Raw genomic sequence first — 25,086 nt, forward strand, 5'->3', positions numbered from 1 at the left:
CCTGGCGGGGGCGGGGGCGCCATCTATGGCCCTGGCACGATCTTCCTGCCGGCACGGAGCTCTGCTCGCACGACGGCCGGGATGGGTAACGGTTTCAGCCGCGCTGAGGGCGTGTGGACACGCTTTGGTCCCCAGTGCTAAGGTCCCCGGTGCTTCTCCGAAACTCTGTGCCGGAAGCAGCAATCGCACGGGGACGACTCCGCCCCGCAATGCCCGCAACCGCCATGGCCGCCTTGGCCCCTCCTTGAGTCACAGTACGTCACTCTCTGCCATGAGGGGAGCGGGCGAGCGGCAGAGGAGAGCGGGGGGCGGGGCCGCGGCAGCGCCGAATGCCGGCTCCGCCTGCCTCCCGGCCGGAACCGCCTTTTGTCCGGCTCTGGGGAGCGGCGGCTGCGGGCGAGTCCCCATCAGCGCGGTCACCGCCGGCCGGGGAGCCACGTTATCGGGGTGCAAAATGAGCGAGAGCGGAAAACTGAGCGGGCGTCGGGTTCGTTTCCCCACGTTTCTTCAGATGTCGGGAAAATTCAGTAAAATACCTTATTGGAGATTTTTGATTGTCCGGGAATCTGTAATTGCTGTTAGGCCCTCGGGGCATTTTTGGGGGGTGGGGAAGGGAAGGCAGGATAAGCTCAATGTCCATTTATTGTTCTGTTCATTCAGGTGTGAGTCGATGAGCAGAAGGGAGACGCAGCATAAAGTCCGGTAGCAGCAAGAGGAACTTTAACGTGCCCTGCACCTGTATGGCAACCTGAAACGGTTTCTGATGGCTTTATCTGATTTTTCTGATGGCTTTATAGCTACCTAGGGAGCTGCTGTCGTGTTGAGAGGCCACCTGTGGTCTGCTGTCTATTGAACATATGCAAAAGTGGTTTTGGAAACTTCAAATAAACTTTGAGGTGGGCACATGGTACTGCTGGGGAGGAAAGCACAGAGGTACAGGCGAGCGTGTGTGGCCAGAGGCCCTGGAGCTCTAACACTGAGGAATCACCACCAACCGGCCGATGCTGTTTTGGGTTGTGACTGTCGGGAAGTGACCAAAACTCGTGTTACTTGCCCTCCACGGCGAGAGTGGCACAACCGAGAGCAGACGAACAGAAAGGTTTCCGGCTTGCTGGTGTGTCCTGGGTGCCTGGTGGGAACGGGGTAGTGACTCCCAGCAGAATAGAGCGTGACGTGAGGAGAAAAGCGTCGCTAATCGGAGCTCGGAAATCCGCTGGGGACCTGGGCTTTCAGATCGCGCCTGAGCTCCTATTTCAGAAGAGAAGGCTCACAGCAGCAGCTGTGAGGATTCCCGGCCGTTCAGACCGGGTGCCGCGGCCTGGCCGCAGGCACGGGGCGGAGCAGCGGGCGGGGGGTGCGCCGCGGCTCGGGCGGCGCCGCCGGGCCGCGGGGGGCGCGCGCGCGCTGCCGCGCCGGAAGGAGAGAGGCGGCGGCGGGGGCGCGTGTGGTGCCGCGGGGCTGCGGCGGGACCACGTGCGCCCGGTGCCGCGAGCGGGGCGGCGCCGCAGCCCGGCCGCCATGCCCGCCGCGCCGCCGTGAGCCCCGCGCACCGTGCCATGGGGCCGGACCTGGGCTGGGCCGCGCTGGTGCTGCTCTTCGCCGCCTCGCTGCTCACCGTGGCGGCCTGGCTGCTTCAGTACTGGCGGTCCACGGCCCTGCGAGCGCTACGGCGTCGCGGAGCAGCGGTGGAGGAGGCCGGGGCCCGAGCGCTGCTCGCGGCACTTCTCGCCCTCAGGTCCCTACGGGAGCAGTGGCAGCGAGCTTGGGTGCGAGCTCTCAACAGCCAGGCGCGCCGGCACGGGGTACGGCAGGGCACGAGCGGGGGAGTGCGGGGAGCGGCGGCGAGGTGAGGCGGGCCCAGCCGCCCACCCTTTGTTCGCGGGTGCCGGACAGCCCTTCCCCGCAGGGCGCTCCGGCCCGAGGAGCCGTTGGGCACTGGGATCCCTTGCGGACGGCGCCGTTCAGCTTGCGCAGGAGTGCGCTGCGGTGTGCGAGCGCGGAAAGGGCCGAGTGGGTTACCACGCGTCGTTTTAACGCGGATTGGGACAATATTGTAGTCACTGATGTTTCCACAGCAATCTCTTCGAAGTTTTCTGGTATTTATTTTCTTTAATCTCCCAGTATTACCATTGTATTATCTGTAGTTTTTAAGTTCACGAAGGACAGCATGCCTTGATGATTCCACATGGAAATAATTACATTATAAATACATTATAGCTTGTGTTGCCTGCGAGGCTGGGACTTAATGTCCACAGAATGTCCACAGAAACTGTGGTCCAAAGCAGTCCAAAGTCTATTGCAATCTCCTTTTTTTTCGGTCGTGTGAGGGGAAGGGGTTGTCTTTCTGTTAAGTTGTACAGGAAAATCGAGCTAGAAAAGGTTAGCATGAAGCTAACATATTTGACGAAAAGGCAGTTAAAGTCTTGAAGAACATGATGCAAACTTCTGTTTGAGGTTTTCAGCAAGATAGGAAAAGTATCTTCCTTTTTGACCAAGTGACAAATTCTAGGCTAGATTCAGTATGAAGTGCCTTCTCCCATTTGGCTTAGTCCTTCCCACTTCCCTGTAGAAACTCACCCTCTGCTTCCATGCCCTCTCATCACAATACTACAGTCGTCGTGTCAAAGTGTCGCCAGTTTCCCATATCTGATATGCTAACTTTCCGGAGTCCTGGAGGAATGCTCCTCGGTTGCTTATGTCTTGATAGTCTCTTTCCTTCTGCGGTTTATTCTTTCTGCTTGGCTTCTTTCAGCTTATTGAATTTTAAAAGAAAAGGTCCTAATCTTGTTCTGGTTCAGATTTGCCCACCTTTCCTTGTGTTTCTATATCTCAGTGAATGCAAGTACATAACGTATGTGGTTGGAGATTTATAGGAGTGCCTTGGTCGGAGTATGCCAGCATGTGAATTTGAGTGGATTGTGCTAGGAGTGTAGTCTGAGGGGGTCAGGAGTGGACAGATGAGGGTCAGTCTGCTTTCAGCCATGTCTCATTCTCATCCCTGCTAGTTGAGAGAGTAGCTTCAGTGACAAGGTGTCACATTTTTTGCAGATCCTGAAATGACAGCCGCTAATTTAGTATTTCATGTTGGAATTACAATTCGCTTGCCTTAAAATAGAGCAAAGACTTGAAAGGAGTTGTGTTGCCTCTCAAGTGCATGCTACCCTCCTCGTTTTGTTTTTTTCTGCTATGTGTTCCACATGCCTTGGAAGATATATAGATTTATGCCCCTTGTACATGTGTTTCGTTCTGAGCAGGCTGAGCAGTGAGATCTTTTGAAGTTGACCAGTGCCTCCCAGTTTGGTGAGACTGTGAGGTGTTGGGAAGAACTGGGGGGTACCTTTCTGCTGCTGATGAAATGCTTGAGTCATTGGACAGAGCTTATGGTCACAGAGAGAAAAAGCTGATTTGATATTTTGGAGTGACCCATGTGAGTGAATATATGGCTCCAGTGGAGAAGGCTTGCGAGAAAAAGAAACAGCAAGCATTACTAATATGAAATAGCAGTGAGTGAGCTGATACTGGTTATCCATTTTCAGTTTCATCTCTAATAGAGCTGCTTTCTGTCTGTGTTGGAAGGAAGGCATGCATCTGGATTTGTTTTTGGGGGGCAAGCAGTTCTTCAGGTTGTAGTATTTATGTCCCCAGAGCCTTTTCTGCCCCTCACTTGGGTCTGTCTGTAGCATAGAGGTGGCAGTGCAGAGTCTCATTTGCTTGAGAAGAATGTTGCTTCCTGCACCTCTATCATCTCTTTTGATTGTTTTGACCCTAAAATGTATTCAGCTTACCAAATGGTCACGTTCTAGTCCTGCTTTCTCTGTCTCTCTCTTTTTGTCCCTTGTGAGCAGATGGGATCTTTGAGGGCTAGGTTTTGTGGAAGGATGCTCCCAAACTCTTTATCTTGGTCTTCTATTTCTTGAGAAGGGTTCTCTGTACAGATCTGGTCTTGAAATTGGGGGAGAACCTCAAATGAAGATGAGGAATGCCTCCACAGTGGAGATTGGAATCTAAGAAACCAGAAGAGGGTGAGGAAAAAGGAATCAGTTGAGTACAGGAGCTGATGTACTATATGCTGAGCATGTGGATTTTGTTAGTTGTTTATTTAGTGAGGTATGTGTGTGTATGTGTTTGTTTTGGTGGTGGTTTGAGATTCTTTTTCCTTGGAGCAGGATAAGCACATACAGGGGAGCAAGAGAGAGAGGAGAAACAGGAAAGCTTCTGCAATATAGAAGGGATAACGCACTCGACCTATGGTTGACTGCTATCCAGAACGATTTTCCATCCTCATTTGGGCTTACCTGTCTGAAATTAACATAGTGTTTGTGAATTCAAGCCTTAACTGGACCCCTTGTTTCCTTTCCCTGTATGGGTAGAATTACAGTGTGTGATAGTTCTGGGTGCTGACCGGATTTGTGGAAACAGATCAGAGCGTCTCTGGGACCCCATATTATTCATCCTCTTTGGAACTGTTTGAGTGGCTCTGACTGCTGGGGACTAACAGAGTTTTCTCTTTGCAGAGTTCAGTGCAGATCACGTTTGAACAGGGTCCTCAGTTACCGCAAGCTGCAAATATAAATTGTGTGACATGCAAGGGACAGTCAGACCACAGCATGGTAAGGCTTTGCTGTTCTGAATTGTACAGTGTGGTGTTTCTCCATTGATGGTGTGTTCTACAGAGACTTTGTGATGTTGAGGCCTTTGTGATGGAGACAGTGGAACCAGGGAGGTTTTGGGTGAGGTCTCTTTGGAGGAGTTTCAGAATTTGGAGCTGCGCATCAGTGAGCTCTGTGAGGGAAGATATGTTGGTGGAGCTGGGGTATATGAACCCTGAACTCATCAGGGTTCTACTGCGGAGAGCATAAGGGAGCTCTTGTCACAGCACAGGGTCTGAAGTGGCAGGTTTGCACCGTGGAGCTTGGAGAATAACACATCTGTCTCTTACTGGGATGTAAACTCATCTTTTCCTTTTCTTTTTAGGTGCTATGCTGCCATCTGTCAGCTGAAGCTGTGAAATTCCCTGTCTCTGTTACTCAGCAGTCCCCAGTTGCTGTTTCTGTGGACACGTATCATGTCACTTTGGCTGTGCTGCAGGCTCAGGTAAGGTTTATAAGAAGTGAGAGATTGACCTTACTCCTCCATGTAGTCCCACACTGATCGAGGAAGGAGGACCTGATTCAGTGCAAATCAAGGCCTCGTTGGGCTGGAAGAAGCAGTATGTGGTCACTAGCATTTGGTGAGGTGACGAGTATTCCATCTGCATGCTGAGTCTTGTTTTTTGAGTTTTTGTCTGCCGATTTTGGCTATGAAACATAACTGTAAGAAATTCCAGAGAGTTTTGAGACATGGCAGCATTCTGTACTGTGCTTTTAAATGTATATTTAAGAAGTGAGAAGTCCAGAGAATTCAATTCCCCTCATGGCATAAAGGAAAGAGAAAGGTATGTCCTGTGGATATGTAAAAGTATGGTGTCCTGGTAGTGGATGTGAAAAAGAAATCTATGGTGAGGAGTAGTTTGCTTGTCAATTCCTCTCATTACATTCACAAGAGCACGATACAGCTTTTTTGTGTGTTGAATATCGGAGATGCTTCTTCCAGTTAAGAAACTCTGAAATCACAATGGGTGTTAACTCCATAGTTACTTTCTGGCTGGATTTGATTCTCTGGAATGTGGTTTTGTCTGCGTGATGAAGGACATGATGCTGGAGATGGTATCTTGCTTAGAGGCAGTGTGCTGACATGTGCACCAAAAAAAATATTAAAAATAGACATGGCAAAATTAGACTGGTAGCAGAAGCCAATCCCATGTTGTTGCTGGCAGTTTGAAGTTTGTTCTGGAACTCTTTTGTTCTCAGAAGCTTTACTACAATTTTCAACCTACTTTTATCAGGTCATGCCAGTTTGATTTTGATTTTGTGGTCAACTCCTCCAGAGATCCAGAGCTCTGGAGAGCTCCTCTCTCTCTTTAGCATGCCATGTGCCTGCTACCAATCTAGTGACGGGCAGCAACTGCAGTTGCTTTTCATTTCTGAAAGGTCCCCTTTTTCACATCTCATCCAATTGCTCCCCTACTCTCAGGCGTTTTCCAGGTCTCCTTGTCTGCACTGGGTTGATTGTTCGTGTGAGGAGCTGCATGTGATATTCTAATTTAGGTCTTGCTGCTGCTGTTTTATGAAATGCCAGTTAGATTACCACATGCCTGCCTGTGTTTTGGAATACTTCAAGTACTGTGCTCACAGTACTGTGCTCTGTCTATTCTGCAGACCTCTTGTTGGTTACTTACCTGGCCACTGAGTCTCATATCTGTTGCTTTTGTCTGATGAACTTCTGTGTTGCAGATAAATGTCTACCTGGCAATTGAGAACTATGTTGAATTTCACTATCCAGTTTTTACTAGAGCTCTCAGGTCAGGGGTCTTCCTGTGTGGTTCTGCTTCTGTCTGTCACATTAATGATGCCTTTATGGGTACATGGGTGTGCAACTTTTTAACTTCAGCTAAACTGAAGGATGGTGTACACTGTGGTTTGTTGTTGCAGACTGTTGGTGACCCGGATGGGTCTTCAACCTGAGGATCATCTCCTAGAGATGCATTGCTAACTTATAAATGGTTGTGCCTACATTTGGCAATGGCTAATTGATGTAGCCCAGTAAATATCCTATGTGTTGGTGCCAAGTTTGGCACTTTCGGATTGTACTGCAGGCTTTTTCTTCAGTGGAAGAAATATGGATCATTTTTCCCTCTGGTGGTGCCTGGGCATCCAACAGCAGTGAAAGAAGCTAGATCTCACTATGGAGCATTGAGACTTCTGCAGCTTCTTCGTCCTGTAGGCCTGGGAGCACTTGTGTTCTTATGTTCTGTTTTTTACTGTTTGCACTGGTGTGAGAGCCTTTCAATTGCCAGATTTGGAATGGGGCAAAAATCAACTAATGTAAGCAGAAACTGTTTCCAACTATGGATATTTGTTCTGGGCCAGGTGGAGATCCTCTTGGAGGAGATACAGAATGAGGGTCTCCTGGTGTCATGGTCGTTCAAAGACAGACCAGACTTGGATGTTTTGGTTCTGCCGCGACTTGAGCTTCCTGAGGTGAGTGGCCAACAGTGGGAAGCTGACTGTGAGTGGAGGAAGGGAGGAAGAAGCAGAAGCAGCTAGAAGGCAGGCTGCTGTGGAGGAAAAGGGTTGGCAACTCGCTGTCATGGCCCGTTAGGGCAGTGGAGGGATTCTTTCATCCTGGAATCAATACTAGCTCAGCTGTGTCAAAACAGCATCCTCAAGAGGGCTGAAGTGATACCAGTATCTATTGAAGGCTTTCTGTCTATGTAGGTGCCTCCTGCTGTTGTCAGATGTAGAGCTGCAAAACAAGCTGGGTTGCTGCTCTCTCTTTGTGTGAGGTGGTGGGTTTTTTGTTGTTGTTGTTGTGTTGGCTTGTTTTTGTTGATTAAGTTTGGTTGTGGTTTTTTGAATAGATTAATAAAGATTTAAGAGATTAAAATGTGGGGAATCCCTGGGTTTAGAGGTTTAACGAACAGAATGCGGACGTGCTTGCACTTCCGTGATCCAAATAGGTTGGTTGATTTGTTGTTTTATTGACACCTTTGTTACTTTATCCCACGTAGATGCAGGAATTCGGCTGTTTTCCCAAAAATGTGGTGGTGCTATCTCCTGAGGTAGTGAGCATGTGACAAACTATAAAAGCTATATTGTAAAAATTTACACCAGATAAACTACAGAAGTAGAGGCTTAGTTTTTCTCATTTAGAAAGCTTGCTTTTGCCTGCAGCCGCTACACGGAGGCCCTAAGCGCTAAGGAGGGCAAGTATGGAATATGGGAAGTGTGAGGTTATTACTGAGAGGTTGTTACTGGGAGAATGACTGTGTAGCATATTAGAGGCTTGAGAGGCAGGTGGTGCTGTAAATGCATTCTTTTTTTTTATTACTTTCCTGCATTTCCTCTTGATTTACGGAGAGAAGGATGAAGGGAGAGCGGACCTGTCCACTATAAAGGATCTGATCGAGGATACCATTGTCAGCACGAAGCCAGCCATGATGGTGAATTTGATGGCCTGCACTACTGGAGCCAGTGCGGTAAGTCACTCTTCTCATGTCATTCTTGTGCCTCAAACACAGGCCCCAAGACACTTCTGAGGGCTGAGACTCAGGCAGCACCCAAGGGTTTAGTCTCACTTCTGGGTGACAGCTGAACCACGGCCTGCACTGTCGTAGGGGTTTCGGTATTGAGACATGGTGCATAGGGATAATTAGAAATTGCTCCCAAGGGCAACTCCTTCCACCTTTTTTCTTGAATGCTAATTGTTAGTCATGTACTTGTGGAGCTATATGGCCTGAGGTACATCTGTCTTTTGGCAGCCACCCTTGCTCTGAACACCAAGGCTCTGTCCAGAGCAGCCTTTGCAGGGATGGAATGGCCTGTGATTTGTCATCGTCAATTGACCGTCTGGTAGTCAGCAAGCTTCTTCTTGCCTGTCTCCTTTTCTGTCTGCATTAAACTTCCCATCTGAAATAACATGAGGGCCCACTGGAGATCAATAGCTTTGGAGACCTATAGCATCTCTTGATGGCTTTGTGGGTATTCGCCTGTGTTGGTGTGAGGAGCTACTTAATAGATACAAGGAGGATGTGTCTGGCTGCTAGCTCCTAGCAGGTGAACGATAAAGATATCGGTCTGGCTCTCGTCATTCCTCAGGTACCCAGCAATAAGTTGACTCGAGAGTCCCTATCTGGAGTAGGAGCAGCCCCTCTGGGTTCTAAGCTGTTGCTCCGAAATCTTCGAGTGCTGAACTTGGGCTGCCAGGGGAAGGGAGGTAAGCGTGAAAACATTGCTGATCCACAGGGGCAAGCGTGCAGGTGGCGAGATTGGAGCGAGTGGATGTTATGGGTGGGTTTGAATGGAAAAGAGGGGCATGTTCCTGACGAACCGCTGCCTCTTGTTGACGAGTGCACGTGTGTCCTCTGTCTCTCTGTTGCAGGCGTTGGGGAGATACGCTGCGTGGCAGAGCTAGACAGCCCCCCGCAGCAGAAGTGGACAAGGCCAATGACAGGTAGCAGTGTCGGTGCTGCAGGAGAGATGGAGTGGAATGACGAGTTCTTTCTGTAAGTGTGTGCTCTCCTTCTGGCTGGCACAGTGGAGCTAGACTGGCACAGTCTCTGGGTATCATTACCATGCAGTAACTGATGTGCATGGTGCAGGGGTGAAGTCTGCATAACGGGGCAAATAAGCATACTTATTTCTTGCTTCTCTGTGTTTTAACTGGATGGGTAGAAACGCTGATCATAGGTGGAGCAGGTGCAATAGGGTGGTAGAATAAACAGCCTTCCAGCGGGATTGCCCTCTCAACTTCTACTGGCAGCCTACACAGCTCTGCAGGCTACACAAACCAGAGTTGTGTAGTTTGGTGCTCTGGTCATGTCCTCCACGGTAGTGCATGCTACTAAAACTTTGGAGACGGTGATGAGGTGTGTGAGATTTGAGGGAGGGAAGACACAGAATGAGGTTGTTTGCTCCATGGCCACTTAACAAAGAGTGTGTAACACCAGCCTGTCTTTGGTTTCAACAGGGAGTTGGGACCTAGAAGCAAAGAGCTGAAACTACAGGTGCTGGGGAGCAGCGATGGAGGGGGAAGTGAGTACGAACAGCCGTAAGATGGGTTGTAAGACGGGGAGGCTAAGGGACTCACTGTGCTTTAAGCTCATGGTGGTTCTCTGTTGGTACAACATGTGATGACTTTTCAAAAGATTTTTCTGAATTAGCTTTATATGAGCTTCTGTGACTGCATGAAGTAACTCTGGATTCTGTTCTTACCAAAACTGTCTGGGTCTGACCTTGAATCAGGAGTTTCCTGTGGCCTGCCCGTCTTCATTCTGAAGCAGGGAGAGACGTGGGATTTTTCCTCCTGTATTATGAGAGCTTTGCATAAGGCTCTTAACTATACTTTTGTACCCAGTCAGGGACTAACTGCAGCATCTGTTTTTGATGGGGGCCACGCACAGTGGTCACCTTTTTAAGGGAGTTGATTCCTGAATTGTTAAAGAGGAGCAGAGGGGCACTGCCTGTCTCTTCTCCCTCTTGAACCTGGGAGTTAGTGGAGTTTTGGGGATCTGCTGTGTTGGCCCAGAGGGCTGCTTCCCTCAAGGGAAGGAAGGAAAGGAAGCAGGGGTTATCTTGAAGATGTCTGAGGTGCTGAGATCATGTGAAGTGTTTAATTTTTAATCATCTTCCTTCTTGCAGATGTGCTGCTGGCACATGCCACACTTTTGATAGATTCTTTGGGCAAACAGCCATCTGGGAGACAGGTCTGCTCACTGGCCCCAGGAGCTGGACAGTCACTGACAGCTGAAGCTGCCATTACATTGGAGGTGAGCTCATGACCCCACAAGCTCTGCACACATACACGCTCCAGCAGTGTTCATAATGGGAACCTCTAGCTGAAGACGTGTGTTTGGACCTGAGCTTGGCACAGAGGACTAGCAGACCCTTATGCCATGGATCAGTGTGTCACCTGACCCTCGGTCCCTCAGCCTCCCACTGTTGAACTGATACTGTACTGGGGATGGCTCCTTGGTGCCCAGAGCCCTTGTTTTTGTTGCCCGAACATGCCTGCCTTTCTATCTGGGAAGGAGAGCGCCTCTCTAAACAGTGCTTTACTCTCTTTGTAGCTGCTGTTCCAGGAGTCTCCTGCATCTTTGAATGCTCTGCACGCCACATCTCTGCGAACCAGCATTACCCCCACTAAGAAGGTGGAGATGGACCGGACCATCATGCCCGATGGCACCATTGTGACTACTGTCACCACAATTCAGTCCCGGCCCAAGGCAGACTGCAAACTGGGTGAGGCTGCGCAGCAGTGGGTGTATTGTACAGGTGGCTCCTATGGCAGAAAAACAGAGCTGTGATATTCCCATTGGTGCTCATGAAGGCAGTAGCAAAACTGCGTAGCCATCGCATCTGGTTGTTTCATGCTCACGCTTTTACATATCGCTTTTGGTGTGTGGGTTGGAACACGGGCATCCTTGCTGTTCCCCTAGCATCTTCATGGCTGGCTACATCTTCGTGTAGCCCTAGGGGAGCGAATTGATGCAGCTCTGTGTCTGAGGGGAGGTAGGGAGGGATGAGCCTTTGACACACCCTTTTGGTGGTAGGAGGTCTAATGCATATGCTGCCACAACCGCTACATGATGTCAGGCTTAGTGTTTAGCCATGCTTTCTCTAGTTCCTTCACTGCTAAAGAAGTTATACTGAACATACTGGATGTGGAGCCAAAAGCTTGTTGACCTGGCTTACTAGGGGTTGTTGATGCTTGCAGTCTGGCATCCTGGTGAATGTGGTGCTGGATATTCCAAGAGGTGGGACTGGGAAATGACACGAATGAGGTATTGCTGTGCATCTGCTTCACAGGACTGCAGCCTAGAAAGGCACCTATATCCTGGGCTGCATCAAAAGAAGCATGGCCAGCAGGTCGAGAGAGGTGATTTTCCCCTTCTGCTGTGCTCTTGTGAGACTCTGCCTTGAGTACTGTGTCCAGCCTTGTGGCCCTCCCACGACACATGAATGACATGGACCTCCATGAGGTCCATGAGGAATCCAGGGGAGGACCACTAAGTTGGCCACATACCAGGAACACTTCCCTGTGAAGAAAGGCTGAGAAATTTGGAGATATTTAGGCCGGGGAAGAGAAGGCTCTCGGGAGACATTATAGCAAGCAGCCTTTCAGTACCTAAAAGGAGGCTCACAGGAAGACTGAAGAGGAATTTTTTTAACAAGGGCATGCAGTGTTAAGACGGGGGGGATGGCTTTAAGCTGAAGGATGGTAGATTTATATTAGCCATTAGGAAAAAATTTTTCCCTCTGAGGGTGCTGAGGCACTGGCACAGCTTGCCCAGGGAACCTTTAGCTGCCCCATCCCTGGAAGTCTTCAAGACCAGGCTGAACATGGCTTGGAGCAGCCTGTTCTAGTGGCAGGCTGATTGAAACTAAGTGGTCTTTAAGGTCCCCCTCCAAGCCAAGCCATTCTGTGATTCTGATTTTTTCTCAGTAGGCTTCTTACTGCTTTCTTGCCACAAAGGCTTTCAGAGGTGCCTTGCAGGTTCTCTGAATGCTCACTTGAGGCTTTTTGCGGTTGTGTGTAGGGGGTACAATATGATAGCATAGCTGTGTAAGTTCTGTCTCCACTTACTTGTATTTCCATGTCTCTCTTGCTGTGAAGATTCACCATCGAGGTCGCCTTCCAAAGTGGAAGTGACTGAAAAGAAGACAACAGTGCTCTTGGAGACTGGGTGTCCTCACAGCCACTTGCCCAGCAGTAGCCGTAAGTGCTTGAAAATTTGAGGCTCCTACTGAAGTAGCTGTGTTCCTTAGCCTGTTGTAGAAAGTGGCAGTCTGAGTGCGGTTCCCTGAACTCACTTGCATTTTCTGCTTCAGAGAATGTCAAAGGGCCTGAGTGAAGGTGGGGGCAGAAGGCTGGTGGTGGTGGTGTGTTGGCAGGTAAAAGACATTTCCCTTTGACTGTCCAGTCAGTGCTATGAGTGTTTCCTTGCTTGACAGGAACTTTCCAGGCTATCTGGACCCAAAGAACTTGGCTCACCCTGCACTAGGGGCTCTGTGTCTGGAACAGAGCACTGCAGCCATTTTGACAGTTTGCTGCGAAAACAAACTATTGGGAATCTTTAGAAGTCTTTGTTGAGAAGGGTGGGGTGGGTTTTTTAATGATATGCCTGGTGGGAAAAGAAACTTTTCAGGTACTTGAAAAAGCCAAGAGCTATCTATACAGAGCTTCCTTCATTTTTTGATTATTTGGACAAGTCCGTCGTAAACTCTGGGTGGGGAAACTACGTCAGTGTGCGTGTAAGTTCCTATTACAAGCATTGCCGTCAGCGAGCGATCTTTTGCCTCTGCTGAAGATTTTTCTCTAAGCATCTGTATTTTTCTTGTGCTCAGGGGATAGCCATATGCCTAATGGCTTGGATCCGGTGGCCGAGACAGCAATCAGGCAGCTAACTGAGACGAATAACAAGACCACCAAGAAGACACCAACAAAACGTAGTACACTGATCATCTCAGGAGTGTCCAAGGTCTCTGGTAGTTAGGAGCTGCCTCTCTAGTTGGGGAGATTGTTTTTAGGGCTTCTTGTGTAAAAGTAAGCTGTCCTGTACAGACCAGTGTGGGAAGGTTCCAGCACAGATGACTGGCTCATCGGAAGCCTTTTGCTGTATCCCAGTGAGCATTGAAAGGCACCTTGCCAGAGGGAGTTCACTACAGGTAGCTGCAGAAAGGGATGTGGTTGTCATAACTGGTTTTGAACCCTGTGGAGAATACAAGCAGTTCTCCTTGTACTTGGCTATGGGAGTGAGGGACCTGCAGCAGAATGCTTTTTAATTGGCCATGTTCCAGTATATTTCAGCCAAAAATTGTCCATCGGTGCCATCTAGTAGATGATCTGAACTGTGCCATCTATATATAGGTGTAGATGGAAGTAGGGAGGTGAATGCAATTCTTTTGGTCCTGTCTTCATGTCTGTCTGCCCCTCTAACCCCCCATCAGGTACCTATTGCTCAAGATGAAATGGCACTTTCTCTGGGTTATGCTTCATCCCTGGAGGCCACAGCGTATGGGGACTCTGAGGCAGAGAGTACAGCTGACCAGATGCACGATTTTACCAAATTGTCGCGGCCACTGGAAGCATTCCCATTGGGACAAAGGGACTGTCAGGAGCTGGATGAGACAACGCGATCAGACATCTCTGAAAGACCGTCTGTGGAAGATGTTGAGTCTGAAACTGGCTCCACGGGAGCCCTTGAGACGAGGAGCTTGAAAGATCACAAAGGTAAGAATGAACTGTTAGATAGGGTAGCTAACGTGAGCCTGTAACATTAGTTTTACGCGAGGACAAAGTGACGGCCAGGTTCCTCGCCCAGGCATGGGGTCTGCAGCCACCTTTCAGCATAGCAAAGAGCAACCTCTGATGGAGTCTGGAAGAGCCTCCTTTCTCTTGTGGTTTTTCCACTGGAGTGATTTGAAACGCCTTCATTTGTAAGTGTGTGATTCCTGTAGCCTTTTAAATTTCTGTGCTCTCTTAGATGGGAGCCCTGAGCAGCCTGTGTATTACAGAAAGCCCCTTTTCTCTCTCTGGCCTCTCCCTGGTCCCACGCAAATCAGGTGCATGTCTGTAAGTAATGATGCATCCTCTGAATTGGGCCACTTGTGGTGTGGAAATAGAAGCTGCCCAGCAGTATGGATTGTTTGGGCCTTGATTGCCCTCACTCTTTCTCCGCTGGTATCGAAGCAACTACTGCCTGTGACCTGTCGTACTGTAAGATGTCCAGACAAACTCACTTCTTTTAAATGATGGAGAGGGCTGTCCCAACCTAGCTGCTGTCCTAGCCTTTCCACACATTAGGTAGGTGGATGGTGCACCTTGGATTTTTCTGCTACCAGCTTACGTGAAGAAATGCAAATCAAAATCTTGATTACTCAGAAAATTAGAGTGGGACAAATTTTGGGGAGTAGTACCCTGTTACAACCAGGTATGTTTTGAGCTGTGAAGGCCTCTTTTTTGAATGTCAGTGGGTACAGGGGTGTGCAACCCAGATTCTCGAGAGAGCCAGCAGGTGGGGAAGAGAGGTAAAATGGAAAGTGGACACCCTCTGCAGAAAATACCGTTGTAGTGTTACATGGCATGCAGGTTTTGGATGTGTCTTTCTGATCCATTTGAGGTTGAAAGCAATTGGGATCTCCATCTTCTCCTGCTTGTGGGAGTCATAAGGAGCCATCAGCATTATTTGCCTCCAGATTGGGTGCGTCATGAAAACACGGGCAGTTGTTCCAGGCGGGAGATGACAAAGTTAATCCATGTGTCCTTGAGACAGGCTGGTCTGAGAGGCCTTTTCCCTCTTCTATGTTCTTCTCAAGGTCTTCAGGTTCAGATGATCTCACTTGTTTTCTATTCATATGAGTCTTGGCTTTCATTTAAAATGCTGCACGTTTCCACTGAGAGGAGTACATTGTATAAAAGGAAGTTTATGCAGAGGGGACATGAGACGGAATGTTTAGTGAGGCAGCTTGTTCGTGTTGCAGTCTGTCACAAGCTAAAACTTTGCCTAGTGTGATTAGCTGACCTGCTGTGTACTTCTGCCGCTCAGTGCACAAGAGGACTGCTGCATATCCAAGAATGGCTGGGTGTGTTACTGTCCCTGAAACTCGCCAGCGCAGGACGCTATCATGGTTTCTGTCTCCTTCCTCTCTCTGCAGTTAGCTTTCTTCGGAGCGGTACCAAGCTCATCTTCCGGAGAAGGAGCAAACAGAAGGAAGTGGGCCTGAGCCAGTCACACGATGACTTGTCCAATGTCACTGCCAACTCCACCACCAGAAAAAAAACTGGTAGCTTCTCTCACCGCCTCATCAAACGCTTCTCCTTCAAGTCTAAATCCAAACCCAAAGGTAGTGACAGCACATCAGCTTGTGAGAACTGAAGGAGCCCATTGGAAAGATTTCTCAGAGATTGTTTTCTAGTCTCTTGTCTTCCCACTCCATGGTATCTGTGACTCGCAGTCCAGTTCTTTCCAACCTTGGCTGAGGGAAGACACTCCAGTGCTTTACGCCATTTGGGGAGCAGAGGTGGCAAACCCAGGACTTAGGCTGCTTGGCTACCTTGGCTTAGCCTTCTCTGCTTGTTGCACCCCACTGTGCTCTCCCAGAAAATCCAAGTGGCATGCTAATCCCCCTGGGGTTCCCTGGAACTGCAGAAGTGACTCGGTGTGTGTAGATGCCTGGCATCATCAGGTGCCTCATGGAAACAGGGGGCAGGTCTCTCCAGTGGCAACTTTCAGAGCTACTGGGTTAGCTACAGTGCCGAGAAGTGTGGGATGTAGCCTCACTCAGCTCTTCTAGTGACAGAGAATGATGCAGTCGCTGATGATCTAAACACTATTATTGCTTGTGCTTGGTGCAGAGGCTGTAACCTGAGGTGCGCCGCAGTGTGGTGCGTTCCTGGCTGTGAGCTGTTAGAGGACAGCTGTCAGCTGTCAAAGTTGTGTCCTCTATCTGTCTCAGCATTGGAACAGTCTCCTTCAGACAGCACTGAGGAATCCCTGTTTTCTGTGCTGTGTTGGTGAAGGAAGAAATCCCTAAGAAGAAGGAAGTTTTAACCACTACACAGGTTTTTGTAGAAGCCCTCGCCCTCGCAAGAATGCCTGGTCAGTGCTGTCGGTTCTGTTACCCTGTGTAACTGCCCTGTGACACAACACTCCTTCCACATCTGTGTTCTTGAACAGGGAAGGGCCTGTACACCACCTACTGTATGAGCATATCCCTTACTCTTGGGGGAGGTTGGGGATATTGCCAAAGGGCTGCCAGGCTGTCTTCCAGACTTGCCGAGTGTCCAGTCTCGTGCTGTCACGGTTCTCGTGCCAAGGACTGGCACCGTGCTGGGGATGGATGGCAAAGAATAAGGCAAGGAATGTAGCGAAAGTCTGATGCGGACCCTGAAGGCACGTGGCAAAAAGGCAGAAGAGTTTACATGTTACCACTGATGGGTTTCCTTTAGTAGAGGGAATCTTTCTGGATTGCATTTGGTATTTTCTTTCTTCTTGCAAACATGATCCACCCGTTTAAATGGAGGGCATTTGCAGAGAGGGAGAGGCATACAGGGGAAAATAGAATCCCTGTGCAGGAGGAGACTGTCTTTCTAGAGAAACAGTTGTCCAGTCTCCTGGCCCGTACACATTTTATCTATAGTGTCCCGTGAAGTTCCCTTCACATAGCACATAGCAATGCTCTGGAGAAACACTCGTGCCCTGTCAACATTCCTGGTTTGAGAGAAAGCTCCTGCTCTCCTGTGGGTTGTCAAGTTAAGAAGGTGGGACAGAGGGGAGGGAAAACCTTACAGAAGAGCTATTTCCCAGGCCCAGCTGGATTCTGTTGCTCTGCTCTTCCGCTGGAGCACCTCCTGTGGTGGTGTCTGTTGCCCTTATGCAGGATGCTGCCAACTGAAAAAACAGCTCCCTTGATGGTGCGGGCAAAATGTGTTTCTTGAAAGGCCAAACCCTGATTTGCTGATACTGCTGTCATTTCCAAGGACCAGAACGCGTTCGGTGTGCTGCAGCAAAAGGATTTACAGGAGGCCGTTTCTTGCCTGTTTGTACAGGTGGGAAAGGCCAGAGTTAGCAAGGGTGTAATTGAAAGTGCCAGTGTGTGCTTGCAGGAGGGACTCTTGGCTGTTTTTCCTGCTGATTCCTCACATGGTTGGGCATGTATGAGTCCAAAAAATCGTATTGGCTCAGCTGGCTGACCAGAAACCTCTACATCTGTTTTGGTCTGGGAGTCTTTGTTATGCCCACATATGCTCTGTTAGGTCTTTTATCCTTTGTTTCTTTCCGTGTCCGCATGGCACTGTGGCTTTTTTTGCACTTCCATGCGCTACGGATGTCAGAACTCAATGTTTCTCACTGAGGATCATTTTCCTTGATGCGAGTGACTGGTTTGTGTTACAGTGCCGTAGGAACTTGGCCATGTGTAACTTTCCTGTAGCAATCCAGCTGCTAGTTTCACATAGCCTTCTTTTGCTGGGTTGGTGTGGTGCTGTCACGTGGTGCTCAGGCACACCCTTGTTCCCAAAATCTCCGAATTTGGTTTCAATTTGGTATTCTCTCTTGCACCATTCCCTCTTGTAGCTGTGACAGTATGTTCCATTTTTGGATTTTATTTATTTGTTTTAATACCATTTCAAGGTACTAAACCTCCCACTTCTCTGGTGGGAGGCTGTGAAGCCTTGCACCAGAAATGTTGATTTGAGTGGAAGAGCCTGCAGTTCTTCAGTTTTGGGTTAATCAAGGACCTGCGGTGAGTCTCATTTGATAGTCCCGTGTTCTTTTCTTTAAACTGTAAGAGCAGCTTGAGCTGTCTTGGTGCGGAGTGGCTGGAAGTGAACAACGAGGGTCACCACTGTTCTTTGGAATCAGGGATCTCAGGCTTGTGTACACAGGGAGAACTGTGAAGGCTAGCCAGTGTTGTCCTTGTCACTGTAGACTGGAGGCAGGAAAGGCAAGGTTTCTATTGGACAAATACATACCTAGATTCTTGACCAGCATATTTTGGTCTGGCTTGGAGGAGGAGATGATAGGAAAGGGAGTAAAACAGAAGCTTGGCCTTGGGAACCTTTTCTACCCATGTTAAATGGGCAGTTCCTGTCTTACGTCTGTGGCTTTTCTGCTTTGTTCCTGGTTTGTTGGCTCCAGGCTATGCCTGCCAGTGACTTGCAATGGAGATATGGTTTTTGATTTTGAACTTGATGTGGCAGAAGACACCTGCACTGTGTGTGGCATAACAAATGGCACATGGGAAGCATGCCAGTTAGGGGCATATCTTCCCTTGAACTTTTAGCAGCGTTTTTTACCACAATTGTCCTGCAAATCTGTATCTGGTTAGTGAGCTTGCAAAGGAAAGGGATGTTGTCAAGTGTTGTAAGAGCGCATCCCCAAACATTAGATCCTACATCTGCTTGTGTTTCCTAGAGGAGATGTATTTTCTGGCATTTTGTTGCTTCTCAAAGTTGTACAGCCTAGGAGCGGTGTTGTAACCTTTTATCTTATTTTGAATGGTCTCTGTAAATGCAGACTGTTTTTCAGGGCGTTTGGCAAAGGTAGTATTTGAGGAACAGAGGGATAGCAGGGCATAGGTCTGCTGTGTGCATTGGAAATTTTTTTGTTCTGATATGCTCCTCATTGACCATGTGGATCTTTCCTCTTCTTATTTGGACAAGGCTTTCTTTCTGGCCATAGAGATGCTTTCATCCCCCAGGCAGTAGGTGCTGGTTTTGTTAGTCCTGACTATGAGAGCACAGGTTGCTCTTCCTGGTTTCTCGAAGGCATGTATGGTAGTGAATCCGCCTCATGGTGGAGGTTTGATTATTGGCGTGAGAAACAGTTTGTCTATCCTAATCTTCTCAGATGGAAAGAGAAGGTCACATAGAGTTTTGTTCTCCAGAAGCTGCTAAGACAAAGTCCCCAGGAATTTCCCCCCATAGAATGGCTGCTTTAAGAAACCTCTTTTGTATTTATTCCCTAATTCTGTTTGTGGCTTTTGGACAGAAGAAATGCTGTTTGAAATCTACTCTCCTTGTTTAACTTCTTCCAAAAACCTGTGCTCTGTGCTGTGCTTCTGTGGACCCTGTGGCATTTTGTAATGCGTGGGACCACAGAGCAGCCCCATGAATGGCGCAGACTACCATTAAACTTTTTAAGCTTGAATGATCTGCAGTTGGCAGATTGTTGTCTCAGGGTAGGCTCACTATTTGCACCTTGTGAAATTGGTCCTTGACCAAATAAATGGCAGAAGAGGAACAGCAGAGCGGTGGGCTTGAATGCATGGAGGCTTCAACCTGCATATGAGGGCCTGCGTTCCAGACCTGTGTTTTGCTACTGGCTGTACAAGCAGAGCAGTCACTTGTAAATGAAGCCAAAGTAGGCATTTTGTTGAGATTGTTTTCATTTATTGTTTGTTTTGGTTTGCTTAGAGGGTTTTTGTTTGTTGGGGGTTTCTTTTTTGTTTGTGTGTTTTGTTTGTTTTGTTTTGTTTGTTTCCTATTTTGGCTGAACAGTTTAACTGGAATTTACCTATGCTGTGTATTTTTACTTCTCTGAAGAAAATAGATTAACACTAGCTGTAAGCCCTAAGTATGCTTGTAAGTATGTATCTGTCTGGATACATCTTCTCCCTGTGCTTAGGCAAGGCTGTTTAAGAGTCTCGTCATCCGCAATGCCCCCTCTGTTGGCCGATGAGAGATATCCTCTCGAGTCAGTGGAAAATGGACACAAGAAAAAATGAAGAGAACCTCAAAACCTCAGTGTTCTGAGGCTGCCATAGCACGTTGGATGTCTGAGGCCAGAGGAGTTGGGTGGATGGATGTCTGTTTGCATGTGCTTGTAATTAGAGCATGCCCTGCAACTGCCTATACTGGTAACAGTGCGGAGTGACCGAGGACAACAGTGACAATAGATGGGACAGGAGAGTGGCCGTACCAGCTTCTGTGGCATTCATATGCGTTTTTTTGCACAGACTTCTGCAGGGGCAGACCTGAGCAAGCAAGCCTAATTCCTGCCTCTTGCAAACACCCTCATGTTGCTTATGCAGTTGAGGGTGGGGTTTTAGGCAACTTGACTGAAACGGGGAAGAGCGAGGGGAGACTGCTTGGGTGGAGAGCCAGTTCAGTGGAGGGGAATGTAACGAAAACTTCTTCAAACCATGGGCACATGCTATTTTTAGACTAGAACTGGGCGTATGGCAAATGTTTTTGTTAGTTTTTTGGCTTTAGCGATGCAATAGCTTCTCTTGGGTCATTGTTTGCTAAACCTACAGTGAAGTCATTTCTTAGTAGGTGAGGAGATGCCTTGAGTGTTTGGAGGGTTGTCGTTTGTGATCCTTTTGCATTGTTCTCGCCATCCCACCCCGCCTACTACTAGATCACGATGAGTCTCAGGGTAGAGTACCAGTCCCAGTGATTGTCACACTTCTGGCAACGGTGTGCTTGTGACAGCACAGCTCCTTCTACAGGCATGACTGCTCCATATCACCTTTCCTTGATTTGTAAGGTATGGGACCAAATACCCACATGGAATTTGAACTCGTGCCCCTCCTTGTGTGTCATCTTTTGTACTTTGATGCTTTCTGTCTGGGTGGATTATCTTGACCGCACATTGTTCTGGTGGGAAAATTTGAACTATGTAGCTAATAATGAAAATAAAACTACATATGACTAAATGAAGTTCTTGCACCTTTGTAAATCTCAAAGAAGAATTCTATTGCTGTGTAATGGCTGAATCTGTTAACTTATTAAACAACATGAAAATCAAAACCTGAGTCTGATTATACCTGGTGTAAGTGCTGTGAATTTCCCTCCAACCTATCTCGGTCTCCCCTAAATTCTCCCACTCAAATGATGGCAAACCATGTATACCCACGCAAGGGTGTGTAATACCCCCAAACATTTAAATGTAAAGGGGTAAGCTGAGGTTCCTTTACTCTGGGTTGGCACATGGCTCCTTGCAAATCATGAAGACCCCGTCCCTTCTTTTACACCGCCGTCAAATGGTGCCCCGTGTGAGGATTGCAACTACCGGACGGCAGAGTCCCCGGTAGGACGAGACTCCGCTCGGAGGAGCAGGAGGGAGGATACGCTCAGAGAAGCGGGAGACGCTGGCCAGCGACAAGTCTTCAACCCGTCTGGAGAAGAGGTGAGCCACAGGGGCTGGTTCCCCTGAATTCTAATTTGCTACGGGGAAACATGGGACAGGCAATGTCCAGAGATGAAAGGGACGCTTTTGAACTTATGCTAAAACTGTTACAGCAGCATGGCAGATATCTGCCTTCAAATCAGTTAAAAACTTTATTAAAATGGACATCATTAAAGCTGCCGGGGGTTTCCCGAACCACAATCTTTACAACAGATCTGTGGGACGAAGTGGGAGTGAAACTTTGGAATGCTGTAACTAAGGGAGACAAAGCGGCTGCAAATATGATTCCCTCTTGGAGGGTGGTCTTTGAAACTTTAAAAGCCCAAGAAAAATCACAAGCTCAAAATAAGGGGGGTGCTCCCACCCCCTCTGCCTCAGACGCTTTTGGCATGGTGTCACCTCCTCCTTCACTGCTGGTGTGAACACACAGGGCTTGGGACTCACTGTGGAATTTCTTCCCATTATCATGCTAAGCTCTGCACCCAGCTCCTACTGTACATGACAAAAGAATTGCCCGGGTGGGGTTCGCTGTGTCTCTGCCTGTCGGCTCTGTCTCTGCTCGGTGTCTCTTTGGTCGGTGGCGGTCGGGGGGGGAAGGCGCCTGAAGCCGCTCTCGTTCATCTCGAACCAGCCCAACTCCAGGAGCCGGGTTCTCTGCCGGAGACGCTGCGTTGCCGCCTCTCCGTTCCAGATGGTTACGGTGAGTGGGGAGCCCCCTTTGTCCATCTCTCCTCCTGCCTGGGACGCTCCCGACACCATCCCGGCTCTCGGTGGCTGCGCGGGATGCGCCGCGCCCCCCTCCCCCCCCCGCCACCGGTACAGGGCAGAGAGAGAAAGAGAGTCTGCGACTGAAAAAAATACTGAAACGAATTTAGATTGTTTTATTTCATGTAGACAGAGTAAAGCAGCGCAGGGCACACGTGAGGGGTCAGTGCCCACTCCGAGCTCCACCGAATCTCAGTTTGTAGCTTCTTCTTATAGTGTGGTGTCTCGTGGTAATCAATAATTTTTGTTTTCTTGCTGTCATAATTTTGCCAGGCAAGCAGTGGTAGCCGAAATAAACATCCATGTGAAAGTCTCTACGAGTCAATTCTATAGATAAGCATCTGGTCTCGGTAGATAAAACTGCCAGAAATCGGGAAGTTCTGGTCTTCGTAGATAGGCAGTCACTGATAAACAAAGGCAGGAAGTCTGATTTTGCAAAATCTATCGGACTATTAGAAAGTCTGATTTTACAAACTGGTAGTAGATACAAATTATTTAGAAATATAATATTCATAACAGGGGGATTTAAAAAAGAATGATTTAATCACATTTTTCCTCTATCAAGTGTCACTTCAGACCTTAGTATTTTGGTTTATACAAACCTCAATACTTTTATGATTAACACGAATCTTTTATCCATTTTCACAATTTCCCCGCTTCTCTTTTTTTATCCTATTGATTCGTGTTTGGGCTTCAAATTTTGTCAGTACTTCTTGTACTAGATTTAATTCATTTACCGCTATTAGTTTTGGTGCCAATAGATTTTTACATTCTTTACTCCTTCATATGGGTTGGCTCTATTCTTATTATACCAACATAGTCCTATAAAATTGTTCTTTATACAATTACTCTTACTTAACTTTCCCCAATATCCTTTTTGAGCTTTGGGCCACCAAGACCGATTTCTTGTATTTGTAATCAGGATAGTCTTACAGGGGATGTGCCCCGCATATTGGATAAAGTTATTTTTCTGACATGTTACACATACTTTTCCTATTACTTCATGACTATTGACTCCGCCTCGGTATTTCCATTTGATTCCAGTGTAATAACTGCTCTGGACCTAATCTTTCCCACCTCCATGACCATTATTCAGTTACCTGTGTTTCTCCACAAATCTAACAGTGAGTTAAATTCAGTTCAGTAGTAATTTCGCTCATTAATTCCACAAATAAATTCTTTCCTGAGGTGGCTAAGTCCTAATCGCCGAGGTGTTGTTTTTAATTTCCTGTGCAAGTTAAAACTTCTCTCATAGTTTGTCCTGTAAATGCTTTAGTTATATTCTTTATTAATTCCTCCTTGTAGTGATCTTGCACTCCACCCTGATCTGAATATTCTTACATACCTTCTTTTGTGAAGCAAAGGTATGCTTCTCCTACTGGAATGGAGATGGAGCCCACCCTCCTTTTTCCCAGTTTGGTGGCTACCCAGTAACTTTTTGTCACAATACAGTGCAGGTTTCTAAGTTGTGCTTATTATAGCAGGCCAAATCGATACGTGTGTGGAAGGCAAGGATGGATACCATCCATCCATCGTACCTGATTGTCCGGTAACACTCGGAACAAGCATCAGCACTATTTCTTTTTATCAGAATTAGCAATAGGATGACTCCTGTGGCCATTTGCATCCCTCTGCCTCCCTCAAGGCCTACGAGGTGCTGCTGGTAGCCGGGGTTTGTTTAATCTTCTTGGTAGCAGGGAGTATGTCCTAGGGTCCCCCACTTTGTCTTTTTCTTTTCGTAGCGTTTCTTAATTTTGTCTTAACTTTTAGCTCTAACATTCCAGTCCAAGGTACAGCAGTGACAGCACGGTATACGCAACCGTTTCTGGCACTCTTTTGCCAATACCTCCGCTTTGGCTTTCTTCTTTCCCCTTGTTCCATTCTTAAATAACTCCCACCAGTTATGATTATCAGTTTTGATTTTTACTTGTGCTGATAGGGTATTAAGTACCCTATTAAGCACAGCTTCCTTACGTTCATTTCTTTTACATTGGACACATAATGCAAATGGGAAATACCCACCATAGGAATGACACCACCACAACTCAGTACAATATGAGCACTTTTTTTTGCTAATTTCCAGCTAAATTGCCTTTGACACTTCTCAGTTGTAGATTTTTACTGTTTCTTAGGTATTTCTCATTCAACAGGCACTAGAAATTCTCATTTACAAAGCAAAGTTATTATGTAAGTTACAGGTTAAGGCTACAACATGAGAACTTTCTGACTGAAACAGTCCTGATCTTTTTGTTTGAAGTAGAAATACTTTTTTCCTCGGATACAAAGGCTCAGACTCTGCTGCTAGTGTTCTCATCCGTACATGAAACAGGTAGGCTGCCTAAGCACTGGGACCTCAGACATTTGAAATAGCAATTAAATACGCATAAAGCAATACTAAAAATGAGAACTTAACAGCACTAATTGTTTAGAATTTTAACTACCATACAAATGCTGCTGAAGTGACTTTCTTTTAAACTAGCCGTTACAATTTATATGTAACAGGTGTGTCATGTTAATATAATATTTTCTATATTTTCTTTCACTCTGCTAGAAGCAAGAGACTTTAGAGACCTTTCTTACTTTCAACTTCCGTTTCTTAAATTCTTCTTATTACAGTTTATTTTATGCAGCCTTACCTGGGCCAGCCGCTGCTAACTTTTGCCTCAGCATTGTCTTGTTTATTGCATTAGTTTGGTTTTCAGGATAAGTCACATCAGTTTGATGCGCTTACAGAGCACTTGATGTTACTGTGCTCTACACACATTCCTCTGTGGTATTGCACTTACAGAAAACTTAGCAAACTTAGTGCAAACCTTACACAAAAGCCAGGACTGTTTTATGTCAACGACGTGAAGCTGAGAGCGGTTAAAATCTCAGGAGAGATTAGGCTGGGTGTCAGGAAAACGTTTTCTACCCAGAGAAAACAGGGGCTGCAGGCCCTTGCAGACTTCTTAGGAAAATGGATACAGCACCAAGCCTAACAGAATTTAAGAAGTTTGCACAACTCTTTCAGTATGTGGCGGGAATGTTGGGGTGTCCTGTACACAGACACAAGTTAGACTTTAACTTTGATGTGTCCCTTCCAACTC

General features: G+C 47.5%; 1 protein-coding gene across 8 annotated transcripts; it reads left to right on the forward strand.

Annotated features, from left to right (window-relative positions):
- Positions 1-20,853, forward strand: C2CD2L (C2CD2 like). 8 transcript variants are annotated; one of them, XM_033081641.2, is made up of 15 exons: positions 1-254; positions 661-1,114; positions 4,515-4,610; positions 4,975-5,094; positions 6,969-7,079; positions 7,961-8,077; positions 8,697-8,814; positions 8,980-9,103; positions 9,568-9,632; positions 10,239-10,366; positions 10,667-10,838; positions 12,214-12,315; positions 12,945-13,078; positions 13,548-13,830; positions 15,255-20,853. In XM_033081641.2, exons 2-15 carry the CDS (start codon positions 905-907, stop codon positions 15,473-15,475), a joined length of 2,001 nt encoding a protein of 666 aa, XP_032937532.1. In that variant the 5' UTR covers positions 1-254; positions 661-904; the 3' UTR covers positions 15,476-20,853. The 8 variants fall into 8 exon arrangements, with proteins under 8 accessions (XP_032937532.1, XP_032937531.1, XP_032937535.1 ...); XM_033081640.1 differs by lacking the exon at positions 1-254 and adding an exon at positions 351-487; XM_033081644.1 differs by lacking the exon at positions 1-254 and adding an exon at positions 355-487 and having other exon boundaries at positions 661-756.
- The last annotated feature ends 4,233 nt before the right edge of the window (positions 20,854-25,086 follow it).

The sequence above is a fragment of the Catharus ustulatus genome, chromosome 28, assembly GCF_009819885.2.
Source record: "Catharus ustulatus isolate bCatUst1 chromosome 28, bCatUst1.pri.v2, whole genome shotgun sequence".
NCBI classification, from domain to species: Eukaryota; Metazoa; Chordata; class Aves; order Passeriformes; family Turdidae; genus Catharus; species Catharus ustulatus.

Bases quoted from the DNA above. Each gene is read 5' to 3' on its own strand.
- C2CD2L (XM_033081638.1), top strand. From the start codon at position 1,557: ATGGGGCCGGACCTGGGCTGGGCCGCGCTGGTGCTGCTCTTCGCCGCC. The intron at 8,078-8,696 runs GTAAGTCACTCT...GTCATTCCTCAG, and splicing joins GCACTACTGGAGCCAGTGCG to GTACCCAGCAATAAGTTGAC. The intron at 8,815-8,979 runs GTAAGCGTGAAA...TCTCTGTTGCAG, and splicing joins GGGCTGCCAGGGGAAGGGAG to GCGTTGGGGAGATACGCTGC.